General features: G+C 41.1%; 1 protein-coding gene across 2 annotated transcripts in view; it reads right to left on the bottom strand.

Moving 5' to 3' along the window:
- PDS5B (PDS5 cohesin associated factor B) overlaps positions 1-4,341 on the bottom strand; it is an 80,855-nt gene extending 76,514 nt beyond the window's left edge. For both annotated transcript variants that reach the window (XM_038762207.1, XM_038762209.1), the window contains exons 1-4: positions 4,215-4,341; positions 3,332-3,535; positions 926-1,012; positions 720-817 (exon numbers count right to left, since the gene is read on the bottom strand). In XM_038762207.1, coding sequence (XP_038618135.1) covers positions 720-817; positions 926-1,012; positions 3,332-3,535; positions 4,215-4,322 — 497 coding nt within the window. In that variant the 5' untranslated portion in view covers positions 4,323-4,341. The remainder of the gene's footprint in view (positions 1-719; positions 818-925; positions 1,013-3,331; positions 3,536-4,214) is intronic.
- Positions 4,342-13,321: the final 8,980 nt, after the last annotated feature.

Genomic DNA, 13,321 nt, shown 5'->3' with positions numbered 1-13,321 from the left:
TCGTGGGTTCAAATCCCGGCTCTGTCAATAGCCAGCTGTGTGACTCTGGGCAAGCCACTTAACTTCTCTGGGCCTCAGTTACCTCATCTGTAAAATGGGGATTAAGACTGTGAACCCCCCGTGGGACAACCTGATCACCTTGTAACCACCCCAGTGCTTAGAACAGTGCTTTGCACATAGTAAGCGCTTAATAAATGCTATCATTATTATTATTATTACGTAGGGCTCACGTTTTTAATCCCCATTTTGCGGATGAGGTAACTGAGACACAAAGAAGTGACTTGCCCAAGGTCACAGAGCAAACAAGTGGCAGAGCCGAGATTAGAGCTCAAGTCCTTCTGAATCCCAGGCTCATGCTCTAACCACTAGGCCGGCCCGCCTCTCAATGTCCGTATGTCTGGACACAAACCGATGCACAATTACAAGTGGCGGTCGGCCTGTATGAGGATTCAGTCAAGGAGTAAGTGATATAATGTGAGTTTACTGTAACACAAGATTCTTCAGGTACAAAACCTTTGCATTATAGAAAAACTCACCACAGCTTTTTAAAATCCAGGGAGGTTTTCCTAAAATATTTCGTTAAACTAAATTCTAAAGAGAGAAATCTTTTGGAATGAAACAATATCTAGATTAACATTTAAAAAGAAAATATTATATGCATTGATCTTTTGTTATAGAAAATACGGAAATAATAGCTACCCAAGATGGAATATACTTACTTTATTACTGAAAATAGTGTTCTGTAGAGTTGGGTGAAAATCTCATTGCTGTCTTCTAACTCAAAACATATGTTGTAAGACTTGACCCAGGCGATATTCTACAATGGGGATGGAGGGGAATGAAGAACAAAATGCAAGAATAACATAAAAAAGCAAAGTACGAGAATATAAAGAATGAACGGTGTTTTTAAAAATGCTTTGCTCACCTCAAGCAAATAAAAATATCTATTGAATTGGGGGCTTTTGGTATCTTCTAATCCCTTCAACTGCCTTGTTATGAACATAAATATATCCTAAAAATACAAGTGACAAACAATGTTAGATCATTTATGCACCAAAGAAACCATATAACATAACTTCAGGTATTTGCTTCTCATATCTATTCTACCAAGGCAAACACTGTCGGGCATGTATCACAATTTGAGCAAGGAAAACCAATAATAATTATAATGATAATTATTACTATGGTATTTGTAAAGCACTTACTATGTGCCAAGCACTGTTCTAAGCACTGAGATAGATACAAGGTGATCAGGTTGTCCCATGTGGGGCTCACAGTCTTAATCCCCATTTTACAGATGTGGTAACTGAGGCACAGAGAAGTTAAGTGGCTTGCCCAAGGTCACACAGCAGACAAGTGGCGGAGCCAGGATTAGAACCCACGTCCTCTGACTTCCAAGCCCGTGCTCTCTCCACTAAGCCACGCTGCTTCTATTAAAAGGTCCACCTTTAAGTCAGCTAATTCTTTACAATAAAGAGAAATAATATGCAGAGAAAACTGTCATCCTGCAGGGATTATAAAAATGAAGTGTCCATAAAAACTACTAACATTAAAATCTTATCTTTATTTACAACTGACAATTTAACCAGTGCTGCAGAAAACAGAATATGTTGTCCTCATCCAGTAAGAACACATTTAATTATTTCTACACATAAAATGAAAGCAAAGGGAATGTTTTTCCAAAGATAAACAATTATTTGCCTTTATCTGCCATTTTCTCCATTTGGAATCTTACCTTCCACCACCTTACTTCATTCAACTAAAAATTGTCAGATGAATGGAGAAAGGGCATGGGAAAACCACCACAACAGAAATGTGAAGTGAGCAAGATGGAGAAAGGGGAATCCGGAGCACCAAGTGGGGGGGAACAATTAAAATGAATCACCACGGAACCATGGAATGTTGTGGCGAAGGAGGAGGTGGTGGGGTTGGGAATGCTGAGTAGCAGGGAGATCAGGAAAAAGAAGGTATGTCTAGTTCACAGAAATTCCTTACCATTGGCTTGAAAGCACTTCAATCACCTTGCCCCCTCCTATCTTATCTCATCTCACTGATTTCCTATTACAATCCAGCCCGCTGATGTCGATCCCGTAATGCCAACCTACTCAATCTACCTGCCGCGATCCCCTCGCCCACATCCTACCTATGGCCTGGAACCCCCTCCCCCTTCACATGGGACAGACCACCTTATTAAAATCACATCTCCTCCAAGAAAACCCCTACCCCTACTCCATATCCCCCTTCTTCGTCATCCTTGCCCTTGGATTTGTACCCTCTGAACATCTGATATTCACCCACCCTCAGCCCACAGCACTTATGCACACATCCATAATTTATTTTACTGTCTCTCTCCCCCCTCTAGACTACAAACTCCTTGAAGGCAGGGAACGTGCCTACCAACCCTGGTTTACTGTACTCTCCTAAGCACTTATTTATTTATGTTAATGTCGGTCTCTCCCATTCTGGACTTTAAGCTCCAGGGAACATTATTGTTATAACTAGGAAGGGAATGTTACTGTTATATTGCACTCTCCCTAGCACTTAGTTCACTGCCCTGAATACAGTTAAGCACTCAATAAATACGACTGATTGGTTAAGAAAAGAGACAGTCAACGCATGGACAATATTTTACCTATAAAACTTTTAACTACTTTTAAAGAGGCCCATAGCTAAAGTTACACAAAAAGAACAATGGAACTGGTGAACAACTACATTTGGTAGGAATAAAATGCCCCTAATGTCTGGATTTCATATTGAAAAAGGCTAAAAAGGAAGTCAGCTGGAATTAAGTTTCTTCTGCATTTCAAAATACATAATGAAACAAACTGAACCAGGGCTTCATTTGGCACCAGTTGCTTTCTCAACCATGAGCAAATACCTTTTCAAGGAAATAATTTTAAATCAAGAACTAAGAGATGAAGTTCTAAGACTCAGCAGGCAGTCACCTAGGACAGACCACTGCCTCCAAAAGAGATATTCAACAGTTTCTGCCATCATCAGGGAAGACATTACTGCCTCATTAATGTGGAAGCACAGAGTGGGCAGTCTTAGGACACAAAGTACAGAGACATTTATCCTTTTGTTACTATCAAATATTCATTTAAAAACATAAGGGGCTAAAAAAGAAATAAAGTCTGTGACACATTCTCTGAATGCTATTCAGTTGACTGAGACCAAGCAATCAGGTAAAATAGGAAATTTCTAGGACTCTTGGAGCTTTCGTTCTGCTTTTAGTTAAATGAAAAAATTTCACCTACATTTGGTGAGAAGCTTTCTGCACAATACAATGTAACAATACTCGAGACAAAGTCTTATATTTCATAGTACTTGCCTTCAATTTGTCTGGTGAAGTGTATGGTGCTTCAGGAGCATAAATCCTGAAAATATCGGCAAGGCAGCAGGCTACCAATAAGCGTACATCTTTATCTGGATGTTTGAGGAAAAAATCTGAAGCAAGATGCAAAGCAAGATTTAAATACAACTCCTTTTCTTCCTCAGAATCCTGATCCATGTCCATGAAAGTTTTCACCACCATCTACACACAAAAAAATATCAAATCAAATAACAATGCACTCCCCTTGTGAAACTATCTTCATTTTTCTCAAGGAAAGGCTAATTGCTTAGGTCAATACCCACTAGATCTCATTTCCCTTTCAACTTCAGAAACTGTCAATTTGAAAGCATATTAAGATTTTAGCTCAACCGCCAAGATTCTCTAAAAGACTGAGCAGAGACACTTCATTAAGATACTTCTCATCAAATTCACTGGCAATCCAGGTCATTCAAATGAGATGATTCTTTCAGTTGTCATGAAGAGTTCTTGTAATCAATTAGACTTCTGGTATGTACTTAAGGTACCATCATATACCTTCTTCAAAAATATGCTTCAAAAATGCTCATATTTAACCTCTTTTTCTATCCCCTGTTGGAGGGGGGTGGGGGCAGGAAGGCCCAAGCTGAATGTGTGGAACCACTGCGATAAATACGACTGACTATTCTAATTAGGGGGGAATATTCCAATAAGGGAGGAGATGAAAGGATTAGAAATGACGACAATGAGACACAAAATGGCTAGTATAAACGTAAAGGTCACCGCCCCTGATGAGTTTACTTTTTTCCCCCACACATTAGGCAGGCACAGCAGCTAACTCTGCCTTAATGTAACAGTGGGTTTTGGTTACCCAAGCACTAGTATTTTTAGCCAGGTTACTAACCTTTAACCGCCTCACCATCTCCTCTTTAGATATCTTATCAGAGATTTCTTTGACACCGGGAGGATAAGTAATCTTTCCATCATTGGCTCTCGTTTTTGAGTGAGCCATGATTGAAATGCTTTCAACCCTAGAGTAAAACAGAAAACATGAAGGAAATGTTAATGAATTTAACATGCAAAACACTATTATTATTCATAATATAATTTGACGAAGGCAGAATGAGCCGATTAGTAATGTACTTTCATGCAAAATTCAAACCAACACACACAAGATTGTGGTCTAATGAGATATAACGATGTATTGTTTTACAGTGTAAAAGATGTCCCCTCATTACAGGTACTTCTAAAATGAGAGACAAAGTGGCAAGGTTTCCCTTTCTCTTCCCAATATCTGAGTCTTTGGTGACAATACAATAAGGCAAAGTTAAACAGCATGAGATCCCATAATAAATCTTACTAATCAACTGGAAACTTAAAAGGAGAGAACTGCAAGACTCAAGAGTTGTATGACTGTTTGTTCTTTTCTTTCAAATATATATGTATGTATACATTGAAAGAATGAACAATGTATATATATATGCGCACACACACAAATACCATAATAATATATATAAACATGTAATTAAACTTGTGATAAACTTAAATACTCCATGCTTAAATACACCCCTCAGGGGAAACATGAAACAAAAATATATTTAGAAAATGAAAACAAAAACCCTATTTTCCCAAGTGAAACCTAGAGCAGTTTGTCTGCCCATTTTGAAAACCACATTCTTATGTTCTGTCCAGGCAAAGAGTAAAATGACCTTCCATATTTTGCAATTCTTTAAATATAAAATAGGCTTCTGAATATTTACCAACTTAAACTTTTATTTTTCCTTTTCAACCTTAACCAAGAGATACTTGGGTCAAAAAATAAATACATTAAATCTATACTTTTTCCAATAGCATTTAATAGAAAGTTTTACCGTCCCGGGATACTTCAGAGCATGGCTGTTGACAAAACAGAACTAAGATCTAAACTCCAGGGAAACTTCCAGACGGTGTTTGAAGAGTCAAAGGAAGGCCAAGGAATTATTTGTTTATCTTGGTTTTCAACTTTTCACTTCCAAAAATTTAAACAAGACAGTATGATCATACCATATTTTACTCAAAGAATTGCCCTATTTTGCATAGTTTTTAAACCTCAAAACAGGAGAAGAGTTATTCCGTGGGATCATATAACAATAAAGGGAGAGGGAGAAGAAGAGAAAAAGAGGGAAAATGGAAGAGATAGGCCAATAGGGCACTGGGAATCTCTCTTACTTCTAACTGCAATACAACAACAACTTAATGAATTAATGCACCCCCTCCTCTTCCCTCTATAGCCTGGAGTTCACTAGTCTCAGTGAAGCAATTCCCTCCCCACTTGTGAGCCTTATCGGCTACATTTTTAAGATCTAACCCATCTCTTTTTCCAACCCTCCCACAAGGGTGAGCACATTTCAGAGAAACTCCTCATCAGCAGCCGAAAGCTGCCACATTCACATGTTCTGGTTTTTCTCAACCTCCTGCCCATCTTTCACTATTTACAAAAAATATTTTTTTACTTCCTCCTCAAAAATTGGGAAGGAGAGGGGATTACATGTGCCAACATGGTATGTTTTTCCTTCAATTTCCAAGTCTAATTTCAGTATCTGTGACGGTGGCAGTAAAACAAATCTTCAAACAATACAGCATCCTTGCTAAAAACAGGGAGACAACTGTGACACACTAAAATCAAGAAAGGAACAGCGATTTTGAGCCTCAAGAGGATCGTGAGCTATGCGAACAGCAAAAAGAGCACCAGGAACATGCCAGGATGACTGGGCAAAGGGAGTGCTTGAAGCAGAGATGACTCGCTTAAGCCTGTAAGCAATAGAGACATAGCTCTCTGGCATCTCTGCCAAGTAGCTCACTGGAAATGGACCAGAAACACTAACTTGACCTGAATGTGCTCAAGTTCTCAGTCAAAGCAAACAATTCTGACATTCAGCTGCACATGGGTGCCCTATTAGAAATGAAAAACAAACCAACAAACAAAACCACCACCCTTTTGAGACCGCTTTACAATGTGCCACCCCTCTACCTGACTACTCACTCGCTGAATTCTGTGCCCCAGAAGGAAAATAACTGGCAGAGACAGGAGAATGCGAGGGGCACTGCACAGACCAAGCCCACTTTTGGTCTTCAAGTCTTTGTCACCGGACCAAAGCTCATAAATTGTTTCCAATGAGAAATGCCATCATCTGCTAATACCGACATAGTCTTTTTGAGTATGAGCTGTCCGCTGTTGGGTAGGGACCGTCTCTATATGTTGCCAACTTGTACTTCCCAAGCGCTTAGTACAGTGCTCTGCACACAGTAAGCGCTCAATAAATACGACTGAATGAGTATGAGCTCCTTGGAGTCAAAACAGTGATCTCCAATAATCTGCATAAAGTGCATCAAACACAATGGCAGTTAAAATACACCACTTTAGCCCTCAGCATCTAACCGTGAACAGTCCACATATGCACAGCTTCAGGCTGAAAATACAGAAAAGGCTGAGCAGGGAGCAGAGTATGGAAAAAAAAAGGCTAGAGTCCCACGTGTACAAAAAAGCCTAAGCAATGCCACAAGTGCATCAATCTAACAGTCCATCCTGTCCAGTATTGTCTCCTAGGGAGACAACAAGATGCTTAAGAACAGGTAATGATCCATCCACCTTGCCATCCATCCTAATAGTTATGGATGAACCAACTAACAGCTCCAACTTTTCCTTTACCAATCTACTCACTTCTACCGGGCAGCAGCAGCATGGGAGAGAGTCGAGTGCAGAGACTTAAGTTTACTGCGCGGAAGAAAGCAATGGTAAACCATTGCTGTATTTTTTACCAAGAAAACTATGGATCCACTATCAGAACAACTGCAGATGGAGGTAGGGCATTCTGGGGAGAGACGCGTCCATGGAGTCACTATGGGTCAGAAACGACTCGACAGCATAAGACAAGACAAGGATCTCTCATCCATGAATTTACCCAAACTCTTCTTGAACTCGTCATTATTTTCCAGTCTGCACAACTTTCTGTGATCAATTTCAGTCTACCACCTGCTGTGTGAAGGGGTTTCCTTTTATTGTTTTGAACCCATTACATTCAAGCTTTGGTGGGCATCCCCTCATGCCATTATTAGGGGGTTTGGTGAATAACACCATGTTCACCCTGATTTTCAGATTTTTCATTTTTAAACTTCAATCATGTCTCTTCTTGGCTTTGTCTTCCCAAATGGAAGCGACCTAATCCGTTCAGCTGACGCTCATCCAGAAGCCCTTCCATCCTCTCACTTTTTGTTGCTCTCCTCTGAACAAAGTCTCAGCAAAGCTTGATATCCTCAAGCCCAGGCTATTTATAATAATAATGGCATTTATTAAGGACTTACTATGTGCAAAGCACTGTTCTAAGCGCTGGGGAGGTTACAAGGTGATCAGGTTGTCCCACAGGGGGCTCACCCCATCTTAATCCCCATTTTACAGATGAGGTAACTGAGGCACAGAGAAGTTAAGTGAGTTGCCCAAAGTCACTCAGCTGACAATTGGCAGAGCTGGAATTTGAACCCATGACCCCTGCTGACTCCAAAGCCCGTGCTCTTTCCACTGAGCAACGTAGCCCTGCAGCAAAGTCAGTATACACGTATGTAGAGAAGACCCTGTATTTTGCAGACAGGATGTTACTCAGCCTTCCTAAAAACTTTAGGTGGACACTTTCTTTTTCTTTTTTAAAATCTCTTGACTCTTACATCTGGAGCTGAAAGGGTGGAGTGTGAATCTCTCACCCATTGTACAGAGTGCACTGTGTGCATTCTTTCTTTGGACATGCAGGTTGCTGAAAGGTTGGGCAGCCCAGGATGGGGCTGGGAAATAAAAAGAAAACACCTGACCATCTCTCCTGGTCCTGGGAACCCCTTATTTTGCTTTACTCCATGGAAGAGTTCCCATTGGGGTAGAAGTGCAAACAACTGGCCATGAGAGGATTAGCTTAGAGGAGGCAGGGAGCAAAGGAGAAGCCCTGAGAAGGGAAAAGACGGCCCCTGGGTCAGTGCACAGGTACCCTTGAGCAGTTCCATTGGGGCCATTTACTGGCCAAACTCAATATCAAACGGCAAGAGGGTCAAAAACAATGTAATGCTGGAACACCCAGTTTCCTAGTAACAAAGCTACACACCTTAAAACAGCTACGCTAGACAGGACATGTAAACAGAATCAGAGACAGCAGGATGCCCAACAACTGCTTGGACTGTGAACCCCATGAGGGACAGAGACTGTGTCCAACTTGATAAACCCCAGCCCTTAGGACAGTGCTTGACCATTAAAAAAAAAACAAACAAAAAACCACAAACACAACTGCTGCATGGAGGGCTGAAACTGAGAAACCAAAAGCAAACAGGGAAGAGGAAATGTTTTGCACCCCCAGATGGACCAGCATGACACATTGCTATCAAGAAAGGAGCTCTTTTTTTTTCATAAGGCAAGCGAGATAAGGAGGTGAGAGAGAAATCTGCACCAAGTGCTGTAAACATTAACCCTGACAACACAGCAAGGAACGACCATATTGGGGAGTTAAGTGGGAGGGAATGGAAGGTTGAAGTGGAGGGGGGAATAAGTCTGGCCAAGGTGGCAGGGGGCATGAAAAAGCAAGGAATTGGGCAACACGAAGAAAGAGTTTGGGGCAAGCTAGGAAGCCACGCAAAGGTAATGGGGAGGAAAAGAGGGAGAGTTGCGGAAGGAACAAGAGAAGGAAAAGAAACAAAAAAATGATAGGAAAGAGAGAGGAACATTCTGGGAGACATTAGGAGGCAACTGGAGGCTGAAAACTCCAACCTTGGCACCCAGGCACCCTCCTCCCTCCTCAACAGCTTTGTGTTACTTTTAAGATGGGTTTGTGAGTGTCAAGGAAGAGAGCTAGTATTTGTTCACTTTTGGGATTCCAAGAAAGCATTCCTGCTGTCCCACTTGCCATCTTCTAACAGCTCTAGTGTTTCCAACCCTGTTTTTTGTTTTTTAAAATACAGAAAGCTCCAGAACGGGAGGGCAGGGCAAAGAACCAGGGGCACACATGTTTGGGATCTCCTTCATTATCACCCTTCTCCACTTCCTCCATGCTCTGTCAGGCCTTCCACTCTTCCCAAGCTCATCACTGTTTTTGAGAGAAGAAATCTGGCCTCTGAACAATGACGGAAGAGGTGAGTAGTGATGGAACAATCAGGTACCCACCAGGGTACAACAGAGAAAAGGCTACTGAAAGATATTACAGACCACCTGATGTTTCAGTATGTGCTGCTCTCCGGGATTCATGCCCTAGATGCGGAGAAGGGGGAAGGCGTACCTCCTTGTCCTGAATCTAGCTATGAGCTCAAGGAGAGTTTCCCAAGGGCTTGACCCTGGGCTGACAACCAGGACAATCCAACTCCCAGCCATTCCTGCCGGTCACTGTTACAGTAGGGGTTGCCCCCAAGCAGAAATCGACAGAAAGCGGTTCAGCACAGGGCTGGTGCATGCCAAGGTGGAGGTTGCATAAACTACGGGGGCTGGTGGGAGGAAGGGCAAACCTGTCAAATTCATTCTAGGTGCTCAACTGGGGTGTTCCATCCCTTCTCGGCAATACCTTGAGATTAATACCATAAGGCAAATAATCATATACTTCCATATTATCAGAATGACGCCACACTAAAAAACTTAACTAAAAAACTTTCTAGTCTTCTGAGACAGTAAAGGCCTGGTGGAAGAGTCTTTAAAAATTGTCCTGAGAAGTTTGGTAGGGGCCCACTGAACCCATTAACAGTTCAGAATGTAATCAAAAGAAAAGCAGAAACAACAAACTGAGACTTCTTCTTACTTACGGATCATTTAAAAGAGCAATACATTTAACTTATTTAATTAGCACACCAATTCATATTTTCCAAAGGATTCCATTTCACCTACATAAAGAATCCAGTCCCACAGAACATGATTGCCTTTCAATGAGAAGGACATACCCTACGCTGTTGACTAGTAGAGAGTATTTTTGCTCCATGAGAAGGAAAAAAAAAAGAAACCCAGAGGGCTTCAGAAAAACCTGGGGATGTTCTATAACCCAACAGTAAATAAGTGGAAAATTTTTGCAAATATCAAGGTGTAGCAGTAAAACATCACAGTTCAGGATCTGCTATATTAAAGATTAAGCAGCAGAAAACCAAAGATCTTTTATAATATGCTTGGCTCCAACAGCCACCTGAGTCTTCTATCAGAAAACATTTTAGAACCGAAGTAGCCATTCACTAAAGATAAATAACAGATTATGAATAGAAGAGGACTATATAATATACCTACGGAGGTGAACAGCTGGTTCAAAATATTTTGTTACTTAAAAAAATTGCACTTATGTACTAGACTGCTTTTCCTATCTTAAGTCTAGTCAGACCCTTCAGGCCCGAATTATTTTAAGTTTCAGACTTAAAAATATGTGCAGCCTTCATGGGCAGCTCTACAAATGACTTGCATCCTCTACTACATTTGTGTATAATTTAGTCTTGTTCTAACCTAAGACGCTATTGTCTAACTACCCATGACAAAACTGAACTCAAAGGAAAAAAAAAAAGCAATCACTATAACTGGTTTGTTTCCCCGCTCCAAGACAAGTCTTTGGAGGGGATTTAGTGAGGCAAAGCAACCCCAATGATTCTCCTCTTGAAATGATAACGGAATTTAGCTCTATTACGCATAAGCACCCAATGAGGTCCAGGGATGTAAGGGTGTAGTTTCTAGTCAATCAATCAATCAGTGATACTTTTTAAGCACTTCCTACGTGCAGAGTACTGTACTAAACACTTGGGAGAGTACAATACAGCAGAATTAGCAGACATGCCCCGTGACTATAATGAGTTTACAGTCTAATGTAATCCCCGGAGTACTCCCTAGTGCAAAGTTCATGGGGATTTTCGATGCCCTGAGTGATTTTGCTTAGCAGATGTGGTTAGGATCATGCCAAAGATGTTGCTATTCCCAGTTCTCCTTTGGGAAACTACAAAAGGGGCAAATTATTTAACGAGTTACTATGAGAATGTCCAAATGCCCACTGGGGTATTTGACTTAGGCAAGGTCACTAATAAACCTGCATGTACGGTGATTATTGTGTGAGGCCTGCATAATGCTAACCTCTCTTTTTTAGCCACCATGCCAACCCTGCCAGGAGTGGAAGGCAATGAGGGATGAAGGGCAGTGTGTTTAGTAGAAAGAGCACAGGGTTGGGAGTCACAGGGCCTAGGTCCTAATTCTGGCTATGCCCCCTGCCTACTGGGTGACCTTGGTTAAATTACTTAACTACTCTGGGCCTCAGTTTCCTCACCTGTAAAATGGGGATTCAATACCTGTTCTCCTACTTAGACTGTGAGCCCCGGGTGGGACAGGGATCTGATTAACCTGCATCTTCCCCAGAGCTCATGCATACTGACGCAGAGTAAAAACTGAAGAAATGCCACAGTAATAATAATTATTATTAAGATCAGCTGACAGGGCTTACTAACAGCCTCTGGTACCAGGGTCATTCAAAAGAAAGCCAAGGTACTTGGCCCATAGCTGGAAGCCATATAAATGAATAATAGAGATCAGAGCTGAAAGAACAGAGAATATATAAAATGGGTTAAAGAGAGCAAGTCAACTAAGAAAAGGTGAAAGTTGACCCTGATTTTTTTTTCAGACATCTCTGACTGAAAAACGCCAAGAATCCCAAATATCTTTTCCTTTAAGTGGACTGCCTACAAGATTTCATTACTTGGTGTAGGTCATCTCTAACCCCCTGGCATCTGAGCCAGAAAGAGTCAAAAGCTAAACAGAATTGCCTAACCAGTTATGTTTTGCCCAAATACTTCTAGGGACCAAGGCAGAGTAACACTTTTAGTTTGGTGCCACACCAATACTGCCATTTTTTTTCCAGATTTTTTTTTAAAAAACCATCAACTGAATTTATTAAGCACCTACTGTGTTCAGAGCACTGTAACAACAATTTCGGAGTGGACGAAAGAGTTAACAGGCATAATCCCCACCTTCAAGTATCTTACAATTTAGCAGGCAATACCGTCAATCTAAAATAGATTAGAGATAAGAGGTCATTACAGAGTATAAAGATGAAAAACTTAATGCCATGGAGGTGTGAGTATTCAAGTGCTTCGACATCACAGAAATGCTGAAGACCGTGGGAGGTGGGGGGAAGTGTGATGAAATTAGGGAAGGCCTACTGGAGGATATGGAAAGGACTCTGAGCCACATTCTTCCACTTCTTGGAAGCTAAGAATCATTAGTACGCTTCATAATAACCGATGAATCTAGTTGGCAGTGGTTCTGACCCCCAATACCTTTTTCTGGTACATTTATGACAAAATGATCATTTGCTTAAATACTCTTTTTATGACTCATCATAGTCCCTCTCACAAGCTCATAAACATGGCATTATCCTCGACTCATCTCTCTCACATTCAATCTGTCACCAAATCCTGTAGGTTCTACCTTCACATTACCAATAGGTATTTCATTCGCCCATACCATGTTTAGAGTACTGTACCAAGCACTCAGGAGCATACGATACAACAGTGAGCAGACATGCTCCCTAACCACAATGAGCTTAAAGTTTCGAGGGGGAGACAGATATTAATATAATCTATAATGTCTAGAATCTGCTCTTTCCTCTCCAGCCAAACTACCACACTAATCCCTCCCTTGACTACTGCATCAGTCTCCTCACTGACCACCTTGTTTCACTCTCCTCCTGGATCATTTTCCTAAAAAAGAATAATAAATAAATACATTTAGTGCATGTGTTCCCCACTACTTAAAAACCTCCAATGGTTGCCCATCCACCAACCAAAAGTCCTTGTCATTGGCTTTAAAGTAATCAGCTCCCTTCTACCTTACCTTGGGAAGCTGTGTGGCTTAGTGGTACTTGTACATATTTACTATTCTATTTATTTTGCTAATGATGTGCATTTAGCTTTAATTCCGTTTGTTCTGACGACTTGACACCTGTCTACATGTTTTGTTTTGTTGTCTGTCTCCCTCTTCTAGACTGTGAGCCCACTGTT

The sequence above is a fragment of the Tachyglossus aculeatus genome, chromosome 20, assembly GCF_015852505.1.
Source record: "Tachyglossus aculeatus isolate mTacAcu1 chromosome 20, mTacAcu1.pri, whole genome shotgun sequence".
In the NCBI taxonomy this organism is placed as follows: domain Eukaryota; kingdom Metazoa; phylum Chordata; class Mammalia; order Monotremata; family Tachyglossidae; genus Tachyglossus; species Tachyglossus aculeatus.
Note: the sequence above shows the minus strand (reverse complement) of the source record. Positions and strands in the feature narration are given on the sequence as shown.